This window comes from Ambystoma mexicanum, chromosome 6q, assembly GCF_040938575.1.
Source record: "Ambystoma mexicanum isolate Mex_15411 chromosome 6q, UKY_AmexF1_1, whole genome shotgun sequence".
In the NCBI taxonomy this organism is placed as follows: Eukaryota; Metazoa; Chordata; class Amphibia; order Caudata; family Ambystomatidae; genus Ambystoma; species Ambystoma mexicanum.
Genome location: NC_090937.1, coordinates 883,042,644 through 883,055,535, shown reverse-complemented (window position 1 = coordinate 883,055,535; position 12,892 = coordinate 883,042,644). Strand labels below are relative to the sequence as shown.

General features: G+C 48.4%; 1 protein-coding gene across 4 annotated transcripts in view; it reads right to left on the bottom strand.

The window, feature by feature from the left end:
• Window positions 1-12,892, bottom strand: part of AADAT (aminoadipate aminotransferase) — a 1,031,752-nt gene that overhangs the window by 220,948 nt on the left and 797,912 nt on the right. For all 4 annotated transcript variants that reach the window (XM_069631415.1, XM_069631412.1, XM_069631413.1 and 1 more), the window contains exon 11: window positions 1,541-1,605. In XM_069631415.1, the coding sequence (XP_069487516.1) occupies window positions 1,541-1,605 (65 nt within the window). The remainder of the gene's footprint in view (window positions 1-1,540; window positions 1,606-12,892) is intronic.

The window sequence follows — 12,892 nt, the reverse complement described above, 5'->3', positions numbered from 1 at the left end:
ATCTCCTCTTTCTACAACCCTGCCAGGTGCTCGCATCTCAAGGAGATATGCAATTCTCCATCCCATGCTATGCAGATGACAGTCAGCTTGTTTTCAGGCTCCCCTCTGCCACCTCTTCTCCTTCTCTCCTCTCTGACAGTCCGTCTGCTATCCAGGAGTAGTGTGCCGCCAACGATCTCTGCCTTAATGCCAGTATGACAGAGATTCTCCTCATTGGCACACCTGCACCCTCATTTCCTGTCACTCTCTGGCTGGCCTACCTCGGCCCTCTTCCTGCTCCTGTAAGGCTAAGGAACTCAGGGTCATCTTCGACTCCACACTATCCCTTTCTCCTCACATCTCTGACGTCTCTAAGAAGTCAAACTACCAACTGCACCTCCTCAGAGGTATTCTTCCTTTCCTCTCCTTCCCCCAGAAGGTCACTGTCTCTAGAGCTCTGGTTCTCTCTAGGCTGGACTACTGCTACAGCCTCTTTCTAAATCTGCCTCCTTCTAGTCTCTGCCCTCTGCAACTCATCCAGAACAGGACTGCAAGCCTTGTTCTTGGCCTCAAGCCCAGGGATCGTATCGCTTCAGCACTGGAATCTCTGCATTGGCTCCCAGTGGATGCAAGGATTAAGTTCAAGACCCTGTGTATTGTGTACAAGGCCTTCTGGGGCCTGATTCCTGAATACCTCCAACTCGCTCTTCACAAATACATTCCGTCACGAGGTCTACGCTCCTCCACCTCCAACTCCCTCAGGGTCAGCCGCTTCTCCAAGCAATGAGTTGGTGGTAGATCTCCTCCTTCGGCTGAGGCCTCCCTCTGGAACAGCTTCCCTGCCTCTCTGAAACTTGATGAGAACCATCTCCGGTTCTGGAAGCACCTCAAGATCTTTCCCTTTGCTTCTGCCTTCTCTCTTCCTCTCCCCTGCTGATTTCCTGTCTGATACTGCACTGGTCACCTGGCTACCCTCTGATTCAAGCCCAGGACCCTGCCCACCCAGTTGCACACCCACACTGCCTCCCGGCAACCCTTGCACTTGGTCTGTATCTGTAACCCTACCGTCCCCCTACCTGCACTTTTGGACACCTGTTGTCTGCACTTACCCTTGCACCTGCCACCTGCTGGCCGCACTTCTTGTTATTGTTTTGATCCCATGTACGGCACTTCCCCCTCCCCTTTCCCCTGGCACTTTTCCCCTCCCCTGCACTTGCACAATCTCAATGTCAATTGCCTTAGTAAGACCGTGGTCTCTGTCCTCCCTCTGTTCCCCCTTCCTTGCCTTGTCGAACCTTAAAAAACTTGTGTATGGGCGCGTTACGAACACCATATCATATCATATTATATCCCACAGATTCCACCTTTTCTACAGGCTTCAGGTGCACTTAAGATGCAAATGAGCACTTTGCATTACTATCCCTTACTTCATCATAGGTGATGTAGAAGTATATTTTGTTTCGTTTGCCAGATACGCCATTATGCATCTTCTCTCTGACCGAGGATTGAGAACCAACAGTTAATTTGCAAAACAGTACTTGCTTCATTAAGAGTTACTTACCAGTCAGCCACTTGTCTGCAGAAGCAAGCATGACATCTCGCTGCGACCGGTAGAATTCCACCAGCCTGTAGACAAAAAGGCAAGCGTTTTGTAAAACAGAATACAGAAAAAAACTGGTAAAATATTAATAAAACAACATTGAAGCAAGTGTTGTAAATAAAGTTAACATTGTTTCAAGCGCCTGTGACAAACTTTGACATGTAAAAGTAAAATAAAAGACATATGGGAATTGTATTAGCCAGAGAAAGACCACTGGTTAACAGAAGACTTCCTTGGGACATACGAGACAGAGTCTTGAACGTGCACATCATATGGCTGTGAACAACTTGCCCAGTGATTACCTTAAGAGATCATGTTACATAGTGTGGTGAACCAGTAATATACGCTGTCATTTCAATTTCTCGTTTTATTATTTACATTGCCAGAATGGAATTTCTTTACTCTTGTCGTCAGAAAGGTGCTTCTTGACATGTAACTCTGACAATTGTTCGGAAAATTCATACCATTTTCCAGCATGACACTTCTTGGATTACAAATGATTCTCCTTCTCACCGCTGCTTGTAGAGACTTTGGTACTACCACTTTTGCAAGAATGCAGCGTCAGTACTCACTTTCTCGCAGTCTTCTTTGGATACTTTGGTACATTGACAGCTTACCTTCATTTCCATGTCAGAGACTTCTAATGGACGCTTTGGTACGTTGACTAATTTTCTCAACATCCAGTATCAAACAAATCCTGCACTCGTGCCTTCAGTGTTAGGTAGAATTCTCTTTAAAGGATAATTTCCCAAACCTAGTGAGTCCCCCAGCAGCTTTGCTGGATTTTTGGGGTTTATTTTTTTCTCCTGCTAAGAGTGAGACTCTTTTACTCCCACTCTTAGACATGATTTGAGGTGCTCCTTTGTCTTTCCATGTGTTTTATGGGCTATGGGGTCTTTTACTCCATAGGGTCTCATGTGTGTTTGATGTGGGTTACACAGCACCCTCTGTGCCGTAACCCAGGGGGTGTCGTAGCGACCCCCCAACATAGACTCCATACCCTGGGACTGACTACTGTCTCCCAGGGCATGTAAAGTCACCATTGGCTTTACTAGTCCCAAATTATGAACAGAAACCAGTACAAACCATCATATTGTGGACATACTGGTCGGGGCAATTCGATTGCCCCTAGGTCTGTTGTTCGAGGGGGCACGTCTCCGTCCCCCCGATCGAATTTTGGCTGGTGGCAGTGGATACTACTTTTTATATTCGACCGTGAATATATCTCTATGGGATTTTCCCATTGTTCGAGGCTACCAACTTTAATTTTTTAATTCCTATAGCCTCGAACATACCACTGGTTTATTTATTTAATATTAATTCACCGGTTGGGATTTTTTGCCAGAACTCTATTCTAAAATGGCGTTTGTGTTCTCTTCTGTGACTCCAACCCAAGTCAAGCCCTTTGTTCCACTTTTTGTCGGGCTTCTCCACAGAAGCCTCCAAAAGTGGTGCCACTCTGTCTGGGTACCACAGGGGGTGTGGGAGGGGGATTAGGCACCCTGGACTGAGTTGCCTTGGCAACTCAAGTCGCACTCTTGTGTGATTGGCCCAAGTGGTGAGCCTCCCGGCTCACCACTTAGCATGTTTGATTGACAGCTAGGCTGAATGAATGGGGGTTTGCTGCATAAAAGCAGGCCCTTGGGGACTGGAACTTCAGAAGTCGCCACAGGACCTAAGAATCCGAGGAGGGAGAAGCTGAGCCAACCTGCAACGACACAACCGGTGGAGCCCTGCTGAACCATCTCACCACTTTTCCCGACGACAGAGGAGATCTCCAGTCCGGAGAGTCTTCTTCATTTGACTGGTGGGGATAACCAGTTTTGCCTTATTTTCACCTTCCTGGAGCATCTTGTGGCCGCCTTGCCTGTGCCAAGCACCCCGGCAACCGGAATACCATGACTTACCACTACCGCGAATAGAAGGATAGTACCTTTTAACCGAAGAACTCCGCGGCTGGTTTCTTCCCTGGCAGTGCAACAACCTTCATCTTTCCTCCACGTCGAGACCTCCTCTTCCTCTGGACGAAACACTGACTTGCACCCGCTGCCAGAAACAACTGCCCCCGCTGGATCTTCCTTCCCACTTAAGGTACTGTGTCCCGCCTGGCTTCCCTTGCGACAGATCGTTCGGGGTGACAGTAAAGCCTCGACTTTCTAACCTGGGCTACCCTGGGACAACCTAGCTAACTTTTCCCCGACTTTAATTTCATTCTTTGTGTGCGAACTATCTACAAGACTCTTTGGGCATAACACCACTGTGTGAACCTGGACCCCTTCTGCTTGCTCTCTCCAAGAGTGGGCCTTGCAATTGACTTCCTTGCTCTCCAGTAGAACTCTGCCTATCCTGCCTTACTGTGGTTCTTTAAAAGTATTGAAATTTGTGTGCTTCCATAACTCTGTCTTTTTCCCTCCCTTTTTAATAACTTATTAGAGTGCCATCTTATGTTAAACGCTCACCTCTGTCTGAAAATAAGTGGCGTGTCTCATCAAGACTTGTCTAATAAGTAATTAGGGTTGTATATATATGTATATACATATATATATATATATATATATATAGTGACTGTGTGCTGAATTTACTTACCTCTTTGTGCTAGTGTAATCTTTAAAGTGTGTCTTTAAATAAATAACTATATACTTTTACACCAAAGCTCTGGTCAGCGTTTGCTTGTACTACTGTAGCCCTGTACCTATTGTGTATACTCTCCTCTTGTGGGAAGTCTGACTGCTCAGCCACAGCTACCAAGTGAATCTGTGTGGTACAGACTGCTACCAAGTGGGTTTACTGCCAAAGACCTGTAGTCTTAAATCTTTTGCAGTGGTCCCTAAGGGAACTGCACAGGTTTCTGCCTAACAAGTGTCCATCTTACATTCAATCTTCATATTCTGTCTCCATCTCTTTCACCTTTGCTTTCCAGGATCCGTTGCTTAGCTGGCCTCTAACAGCACCCTGGATCGCTTGTTCTGAACGGTAGCTGTGTTACTAGCTATTGTACACCAACTCTCATTTGGATACCAATCCCATTTCTCAAACTTTTGCTTTCAGCACAGTGCCTCAACTCCAAATAACAGCCATGTCTCCCCTGCTGTCACAAGGCCTCTCGCAGTTCTTCCATAGGCGTCTTTAGTGTCCATTGCTCCATGGAAGACAGTCTCCTGGCATGCTGCACACAATGCGGTTATCACACTTGTAGTTTTCTGCTCAACTCCTGGTCGCTCTACTTATTTCATGCCGCTCTCTTTCAGGACTCAGAAATAATTGATTCCCTTTAGTTTTTTTTATTTCCAAGCTATACCTGCTTGTGCCTTCATTCAGTGAACACCTGAATGCGTAATAATAACTGGCTTCGCCTCAATGGTGATAAAACAGGTTCTTGTGGTGGGCCCTCATTTTGGTGCCTCGCTTAGGACCTCAGCTCCCCCTCACCCACCACATAACCACCCTTCCCGATCTTGGTCCTCTTGCTAAGCCGGTGTCTGTTAAAAACCACAGAATCAGGCTCTCTTCCTCTCACTCATTGGAGTCACATGTGAGCTCCGTCTGTCAGACCGTTCAGTTCTTTTTTTTTTATTCTTTTTTTTTGGTCTGCATAGTTACAACTTACAATTCAACCATTACACAGTCCAGCTGCTTGCCGGTTTACACTCGGTAAGCGCAGGTGGTTTAACTTTAATCATTTAACATTTAATACCCCTCCCTTTAAACCACGCAGGTGCCCTCCCCCTTCCACGCCACACCCCAGTGCCTGGTGAGCGTGAGAGGAAGTAAACACTAGAACACTTCAACATATCTAGGTGACAGAGATCCTTGTCAAAGGGTCACAAAATTACATGACACAAATCAACAGGGCACATCTTAACTCTTCACGGTTTGGCCCCTTCACCGGGTTCCAGTCCCATTACCCTGACCATGTCATCATCTACAAGGTCCAGTGGTGGTTGCGAGTCGTACTTCCTTTAAAACTGTGCCCATTGCATTTCCCCGGATGGCCACCGTGATATTCCCCATCTCGTATATCTCCCTTGCCTTAATGGCCCACATTCTTTCACTCAGGAGTTCCGGGCCAATCCACATTATTACCATGTATACCCTAGCTGCTAAAAGTAGAAATGTGGCATGTGGGAGAGACGTTCCAATCCTTCTTCACCCTCTACCTCCCCAAACAGCACCAGCAAAGGATCACCAACCCGGTCTATACCATCAAGGTTTTTACCCATCCCAACACCTCTTTCCAATGCCTCTGCACTCTCAGGCATGTCCACCGCATTTGCCAGTAATCCGCTCTTTTCCCACATCCCCTCCAGCATGACGGACCTATACCTCCAAACCTTCTCGATAAGCGATCCGGGTTGTACTGCCATTTATAGAGGTGTCTGAGGCCATGTAACTTATATTGACAGGATACAGATGTTCTGTGTGCATTTCTACATAGGTACTCCTATTGCTGATTGTCTGTCTCTCCATACCCCTCCCCATTTCTTTCAGAGGCCTACGCCTTTTCCTCCCTCGCTACCCAGCACTGCTCTATAAATACTTGTGATCAGTCCCCTGGTGGACACATCAGTGCTCAGAATAGTTTTGAACACTGTTGGGTCCCTCTGCACCGCCTCTTTCCATTGTTCCTGATAGGACTCCCTTCAACTGCAGGTAATGGAAAACCGAAAGTGTCTCCAAGTGCAGCCTCTCCCGTAGGTCTGCTAGCATTATGAAGGTCTCTCCCTTAACTACCTGCCCAACTCTCTCTCTCTCTCCAATCCAGCTCCAAACCATTTCTGGAATCAGAGTGGCTCCTGAATATCTTCCCTGATTGGGGGCGCCAGAATATGGCTCGGGGGGAATGGTCATGTGGTTAAACCTTTAATTTCCAATTTGGTCCATCACAGTCTCCATAGCGGTCCCAGCAGCCTATGCTGCAACATCTTGCAGGATTTAGCTGATTTGGGAGCCCACATCAATGGTCATCTGTCTCAGAGGGTTCTCTATCCCTACCCCTATCCCTACCCATTGCTTTTCTTTTGTCCCGCTGCAGATGTGGCACCAAGATCCTGAATTGCAGTGCTCTATCATAATCATATACATATGGGATAAACCATAGGGGACGCCTACACCCCCTCGTTCCTTTGGCTGTATTAAAGTTGCATAGGCTATCCGTGGCTTCGGCCCATGCCAAACAAGGCAGACAATCCGGCTCTTGAGCTACGCAAGTGTTCCGTTGGCATTTCTATCAGAAGCATCTGATAAAGATAGAGCACCTTCAGGCGTGATGTCATTTTTATTGCATTAATGCGACCCAGTCACTACACTGTCAAGCCTGACCAACGATCCAAGTATACGAAAAGGTTGTGCAAGAGGGGCAGGAAGTTTGCCCGATAGAGATCTTTGGTGTCCCTGAGCACTTTAATTTCATCCATTACGATGGGTATTCGCAAATCTCTGCGGTTCGCCCACGTGACCTCTTCCCCTCAACCCCCCGACTATATGGAAACAGCGCTGCTTTATGTGTTAAATTTCAGTCCCATCCAAAGTCACACAAAACTCTTAAGGCGGCAGGTACAGAGGCTCATACAGAGGAGCATGTCCTCTAAATGCAGACTAATCTTGTATTCAGTATCCCATACCATAATTCCTTCTATCCCCCTCTCGCATCCAATCAAGTTTCCCAGGGGCTCAATGGATATGGTGAACAGAAGGGGGCTAGTGCCCCTACCCAGGGGTAAATCGCTCGACACTACCATTTACCACAACGTTCCCTGTCGGGTTTGTATAGATCGCCCTCACTCCCCTCAGGAATTGCTCCCCAAATCCCCATTTCTGGAGAAAGTTGAAAAGAAACCCCCACTCAAAGGCCTTCTCAGCATCTAGGCTCATTAATACATGAGACCACCCCTCCATGCGTGTATGTTCCATCAAAACCAAGGTTTTCCGTGTGGCATCGCCATCCTGCCTTCCCTGTATGAATCCTAGTTGATCCGGATGGATCAAGCGGGGAAAAATGCCCTCCAGTCTTGTTACCAACACTATGGTGAAGATTTTCTCATCCAAATTCAACAGAGAAATTGGGCGATAGGACTTAGAGCAACCTGGTTCTCTCCCCCCTTTCGGAAGCACTGTGATCAGAGCTTTTTTAAAATAGGGTGGTGCTATTCCGGTGTCCAATATGTTATTGTATAACAGGATCAATCGAGGAATCAGAACAAGGGCACATTTCTTATAGAATCCAACTGTGAAGCCGTCCTGCTAGGTAGTCTCTGAATGGCCACCTGCACCTCTTTCTCTGTGATCTGTGCCTCTATCAAGCCCTGTTCCTCTAGCCAGAGTGTCTCCATATCTAACAGTCCTACATATTGTGCCACTGCACCACGGTGTAGGCATCCCTCACTAGTATAGAGCCCTTCATAGTACGTTGCGAAGCACTCCGCTGTTCCACTTGGAGTGTTGTTGAGCTGTCCATGTATGTCCCTGACCCCCAATGACGCACCTACCAGACCTCTGCGCCCGCAACCTCCCCGCCAGTAGGGCATATGTCTTGTCCGCTTGCCCGTAAACATTTCTATTTCAGGAATTGTAGTTTCTAAATGGTATCCCCCCAATCTCACAGCCTTCAATTCCACCCTTCTCTGTAGCAGGATTTCCATATCTCCCTCTTTGTATTGCCCAGTCCTATGCATCTCCTCCTCCTGATGCATAACATCCTTTCAGAGGCTATCCTCCTCTAGTCTACATTCCCTCTTTTGCTTTGCCCCCTCGCTAATAAATAGGCCTCTCCAGGTGGCCTTTCCAGCTTCCCACACCGTGTTGGTGTCCACTTCCCCATTGTCATTCAGTTGGAAGTATTCTTCCACTTCTGAGCTAAGCTGGCCGACGAAGTGAGCATCCCGCCACAGAAAGTCATTGCATCTCCAATGTGAACTCCCTTTATGTCTTCCCTCAATATCCAACTCCATACCCACTATGTCGTGGTCCGACCATCCAATTTAACGTATCATGCACTCATATACCCGTGAAATGCGTGGCTGGCGTATAAGAATATTGTCTATGAGCGTGTAGGTATCATGTGGCTTGGAATGGAAAGTGTATCGCCATTGATCAGGGTTGCCCGCCCTGCAGAAATCTACCAATCCCCAACTTTCAAGGGTTCTTCACTACACAATCTTCTGCCTGCCTGGCAACCACTAGGTTTTCCCACCTTGGAGAAGCGGTCCCAGCTTGCGTCCGCCTAGGAGTTAAGTCTCCAGCTATAACCGTCAATCCTCCCTGCATTTCCAGTATCGTGTCTGGCGCCTGTGTATAAAATGTTCTCTGCCCCTGATTTGAAGCACATACCGTGGCAAACAACATCCATGTACACCCCAACGTGCCATGGACAATAAGGAGTCTACCTTCGATGAGCGGCTTAGACTGTACATGCTGCATATGCAGATGCCTGTGAAAGACCATGCTCACTCCCCTCTTCTTGGTAGCGTTAGATGCCCGGTACACCTGCCCAATCCCTCCACTTCTGAGTGGTCTCTCCTTCCGTCGCATCTCCTGCAAAATAGGACATCCAATCTCACCCTCTGGAATTCCCAGGGAGCATTTGGTGGGTGAGTTAAGGACTTTAACATTCAGTATCCCTTACTTCAATCATGACACCCCTTTCGGTCTCTCTACCCCCCCCACCATGTCCCATTGATTCCCTCCAGCCATCCTGTCTTCCACAGTTAGTCACCTCAGGCCCCTGAATGCCCCTGAAAACTACTGCTTTCCCACCCCTCGTCCTATTCCCCTATCCTGTCTCAACTGACAGTAACTTATTAACTACAGAAAACAAACAGTGTCCCCATTGAGATGCCCTCTTCGTACAAGAGGGCCACCTAAGGGTTGGTCAGACCCGCTGGTGTTCTCCAACTGATCGCAGCTGTCTGCAAGACTGACACACAACCCTCATGACTGTTCCATTAATGTCTATGCAGTGTGCATCACAGAAGTTTCACAGATGAGGGCTCATTTAACCTCTGAAACTTTCTTCCCATCTTAACTCTCAGTCATCTCAGGAAACCCAGCAAGGGGTTGGGATCTCAGATTCATCGCCATCGTGCCTGCCAACCACACTTGCCATGTCCGAGCCCTCTTCCAAATGGCTCAGGGATTTCTCAACCTTTTTCTCATTGGTTATTCTATAGCTCTTGTTCCCAATCTCAAAGAGCAAGTCAAACAGGTAGGCCCATCTATATCAGATACCCTTCCCCATCAGCCAGTGAGTTAGTGGACGGAAGTCTCTCCTGCGTTCTAATGTCATTCCAGAGAGATCTTGAAAAAGCTGCACCTTCGAGGCAATATACTCCAAGTCTCGAGCCTGCCTCGCCCTGGCCAGCACTGCCATCTTCTCACCATAGTGCAAGAACTTCACAATGATGGAGCGCGGCCCCTGTGCGAAGGCCCTGCCACCTCTGTTGGCTCTTTCAATGTGCACTAGCTTTCCCTTTTGGGCTGAAGAGACGATTCACATTCAAAATGTCTTGCAACTTAGTTTCCACTTGCACGAGAGCCTCTCTGTCCTTTTCTGCCAAGCCAAGAATCCTGATGTTTCTCCGCTCCGGTGTTCCAGTCGTCAATCTTCAGAGCCATGCCTTCGTCTTTGTTCCATATCCGTCATTCCGGCTTCCATCTTCATTTCCAACAAATCAACGTTTGATTATTTTCCAGGCCCTCTACTCTTCTCTCTATCTTTTCCACCTTCCCGCACAGCTCTGAAATGGAGGTCTGTATAACCCCCAGCAGCGAGGGCTTTAATCTCTGCCACTATCCCTGCAATCTCTTCCTTGGTGGTTGCCCCTCCCACTTCCTCGGGGCGAGCCACAACTTCCAAGGTCTCCCCGTCTTCTGAACTTCTGGAGTGACTCGAGTGCCACGGTGCCCTCCCATCCCCGTTAAAGTGGCTGTTCCCTTTGCAGCAGTCAAGCTTTGAGGGCGGGTCTCAATGCTGCGTCTCATGTCCACTTTCAGAACCACTCTTACCCCATAGGGCCTCCTGGCACCATATACTCTCAGGCCCCCACCAAAGGCACGTCCTCCTGTTGTGTACAGGCACCTCTTCCCACTTCAGCCCCTACACAACAATGCCTGCTTCTCGCAAGTCTGGAGTACCTGGTCTGGGGGTGAGTCCTTCAATTGCCCCTCTCACTCTACTCTTTCCCTCACAACACTCCTCTTGTCGGCCCCCTCTGCTTTGGACCAGTAGCTGTGTACCCAGCCCGGCTGCTCCTACGCGGGGCTCCTTCCACTTCACTGCTGCCACCATCAACAGGATCGGTCACAGACAACAATATGCAACGGGTTGATTTTCACATCCATTCACCCCCACACTGACAACGGGCCCTCTGTACTTCTCCTTTCAACAGTCCTCCAGCATTGGTGGGCACCACCAAGAAAGTCTGCGCCCCCACTGGCACCCTCACCTGACGGCACTGCGCCTGGTTACCTCTTTGCGTACCTCTCCGGGGCGCACCAGGCCGATCGCCACTGCTCATGCGGCTTCCTAACACGCTCCGATCAGTGGCTAACTGGCTAACTGTCCCAATCCACAAGCTCTTTTCTAATTCTGCACCGTTACGAGGTTGCAGAACCCTCAGTCCACTGTGCTTCTTCGATTTTCCAGCATGCCTACTTCCCAGCCGAGGCTTTTCTTTTCTGATGTGGTGCCTACTATGTTACAGCAGACTTGTCAGGGGGGCCGCAGCCTCTGGAAAAATGTGCCTGATGTTCAAGGCTGTTTGTACTGTTCTGCCCTGGCCTTGTTGCTTTATAGCCCCCACCCTCTCTCCTGGCAGCCTGCTGCACAACTTTGGAGCAGGGACTGGCCACAACTTCGCCTCGGCTCCTGTTCAGGGCAACTGCATGGACCCAGGCCACCAGCCACTGCCTTCTCCCACACAGACACCTGTGATCTACTCAATGTCGTTTTAGTTTCCAGCGGGGCCGGAGCCGACGTTCAGGCGTCCATTACAATACGCGCCCCCTGGTGGTCTCCCACACCGTTCATTTTAAACGGAGGATTCTTCGCAAAGTTCTCCCTCATCTACCAGTACATCTGCTTCTCTTGTGGTGTCTTCCACTATCTCTGGTTCACTTGACTATTTCTCTTTATCTTGCTCAATCTGCTCATCTTCTTTAATGTCTCAAATTCTACAAAATACAGCAGCCACTTTGGCTACGGCACCCCATTTTGTGCATCGATTTCACCTATTCTTTCTTAGCTCTATTGGCTTCCTGTGTCTAAGCGTGTTAATTGTATCATTCACTGTGCTTTCTATGGCACAGGCTCAGAGTATTTACAACCCAAGTTCTGTCCTCATGTCCCATCTCGCCCTCTGCGATCTGCTTTTGTACTTGGCATTCTGGTTCCATGTCTTCCAACAATCTCGTACTGGGGGCCGCCCCTTTCCAGTTGTGGCTGCCCAATTATGGAACACTATTCCTCTCTCGCTCGCGCTACACTTTATAATTTGTTTTTAACATAACTGTCCAAAATAAAGGGATGGCCAATCAAGGTTCTGTAAAAATATATTCACTTTAATTAAACCATGTATAATAATAACCAACTAGAAACACAGTACACAAAACCCACCCCTGAGAAAAGAACACAGAAAAAAACAAAGATAGTAGATGCAGCACTCTGGGTAATGAATCAGGTGGAAAGGCAAGCAAAAGCAACATGTTCTTAACAAAAGATATGCATGTGTGAAAAAAAGGGGTTCAAAATGAGCTAACCAGTTTCTAGGGTCCACACATGGACCAAGGGGCAGTTAGCAGTCAATAGTACCTTCTTTGCAGTTCTTGGTAGTTCAGCAGTGCTGAACCAGACTTCTACGCACTGTGTGAAGATCAGGAGAGAGTAAAAGGTAGCAACAGAGGGTCATGCTGGTTCAAATGTGCTGAACAGTTAGTTCTTGAAACACGCTCCAAGCAGTTCAATGGCATAAAACACTAGGATACTGGCTGTCTTGGCTGTTTTCAAGTGCTCCCATACACGGCGGAGGCTGGCACACAAGTGCAGGGATCCATCACCACAGTGAGGTCCTGGGTACTATTGTGGCTGGCAGAGGGGTGGTCTTGCTCCAGCAGCAGGTCACTTCTGAGGTTTTTGCGAGTCCCACTCCAGGGACAACATGGGTCATTGTTCTCAGGCTCCCAGACACGGAGGAGGCTGGCAAAAAACTGCAGGAGCTCTCCAACACTGAGGTCCTGGATACCGCTCTGGCTGGTGGAGAGGTAGGTCCTGTTCCAGAAGCAGATTACCCCCAATGGTCACTGGGGATGGTTAGGGGACAG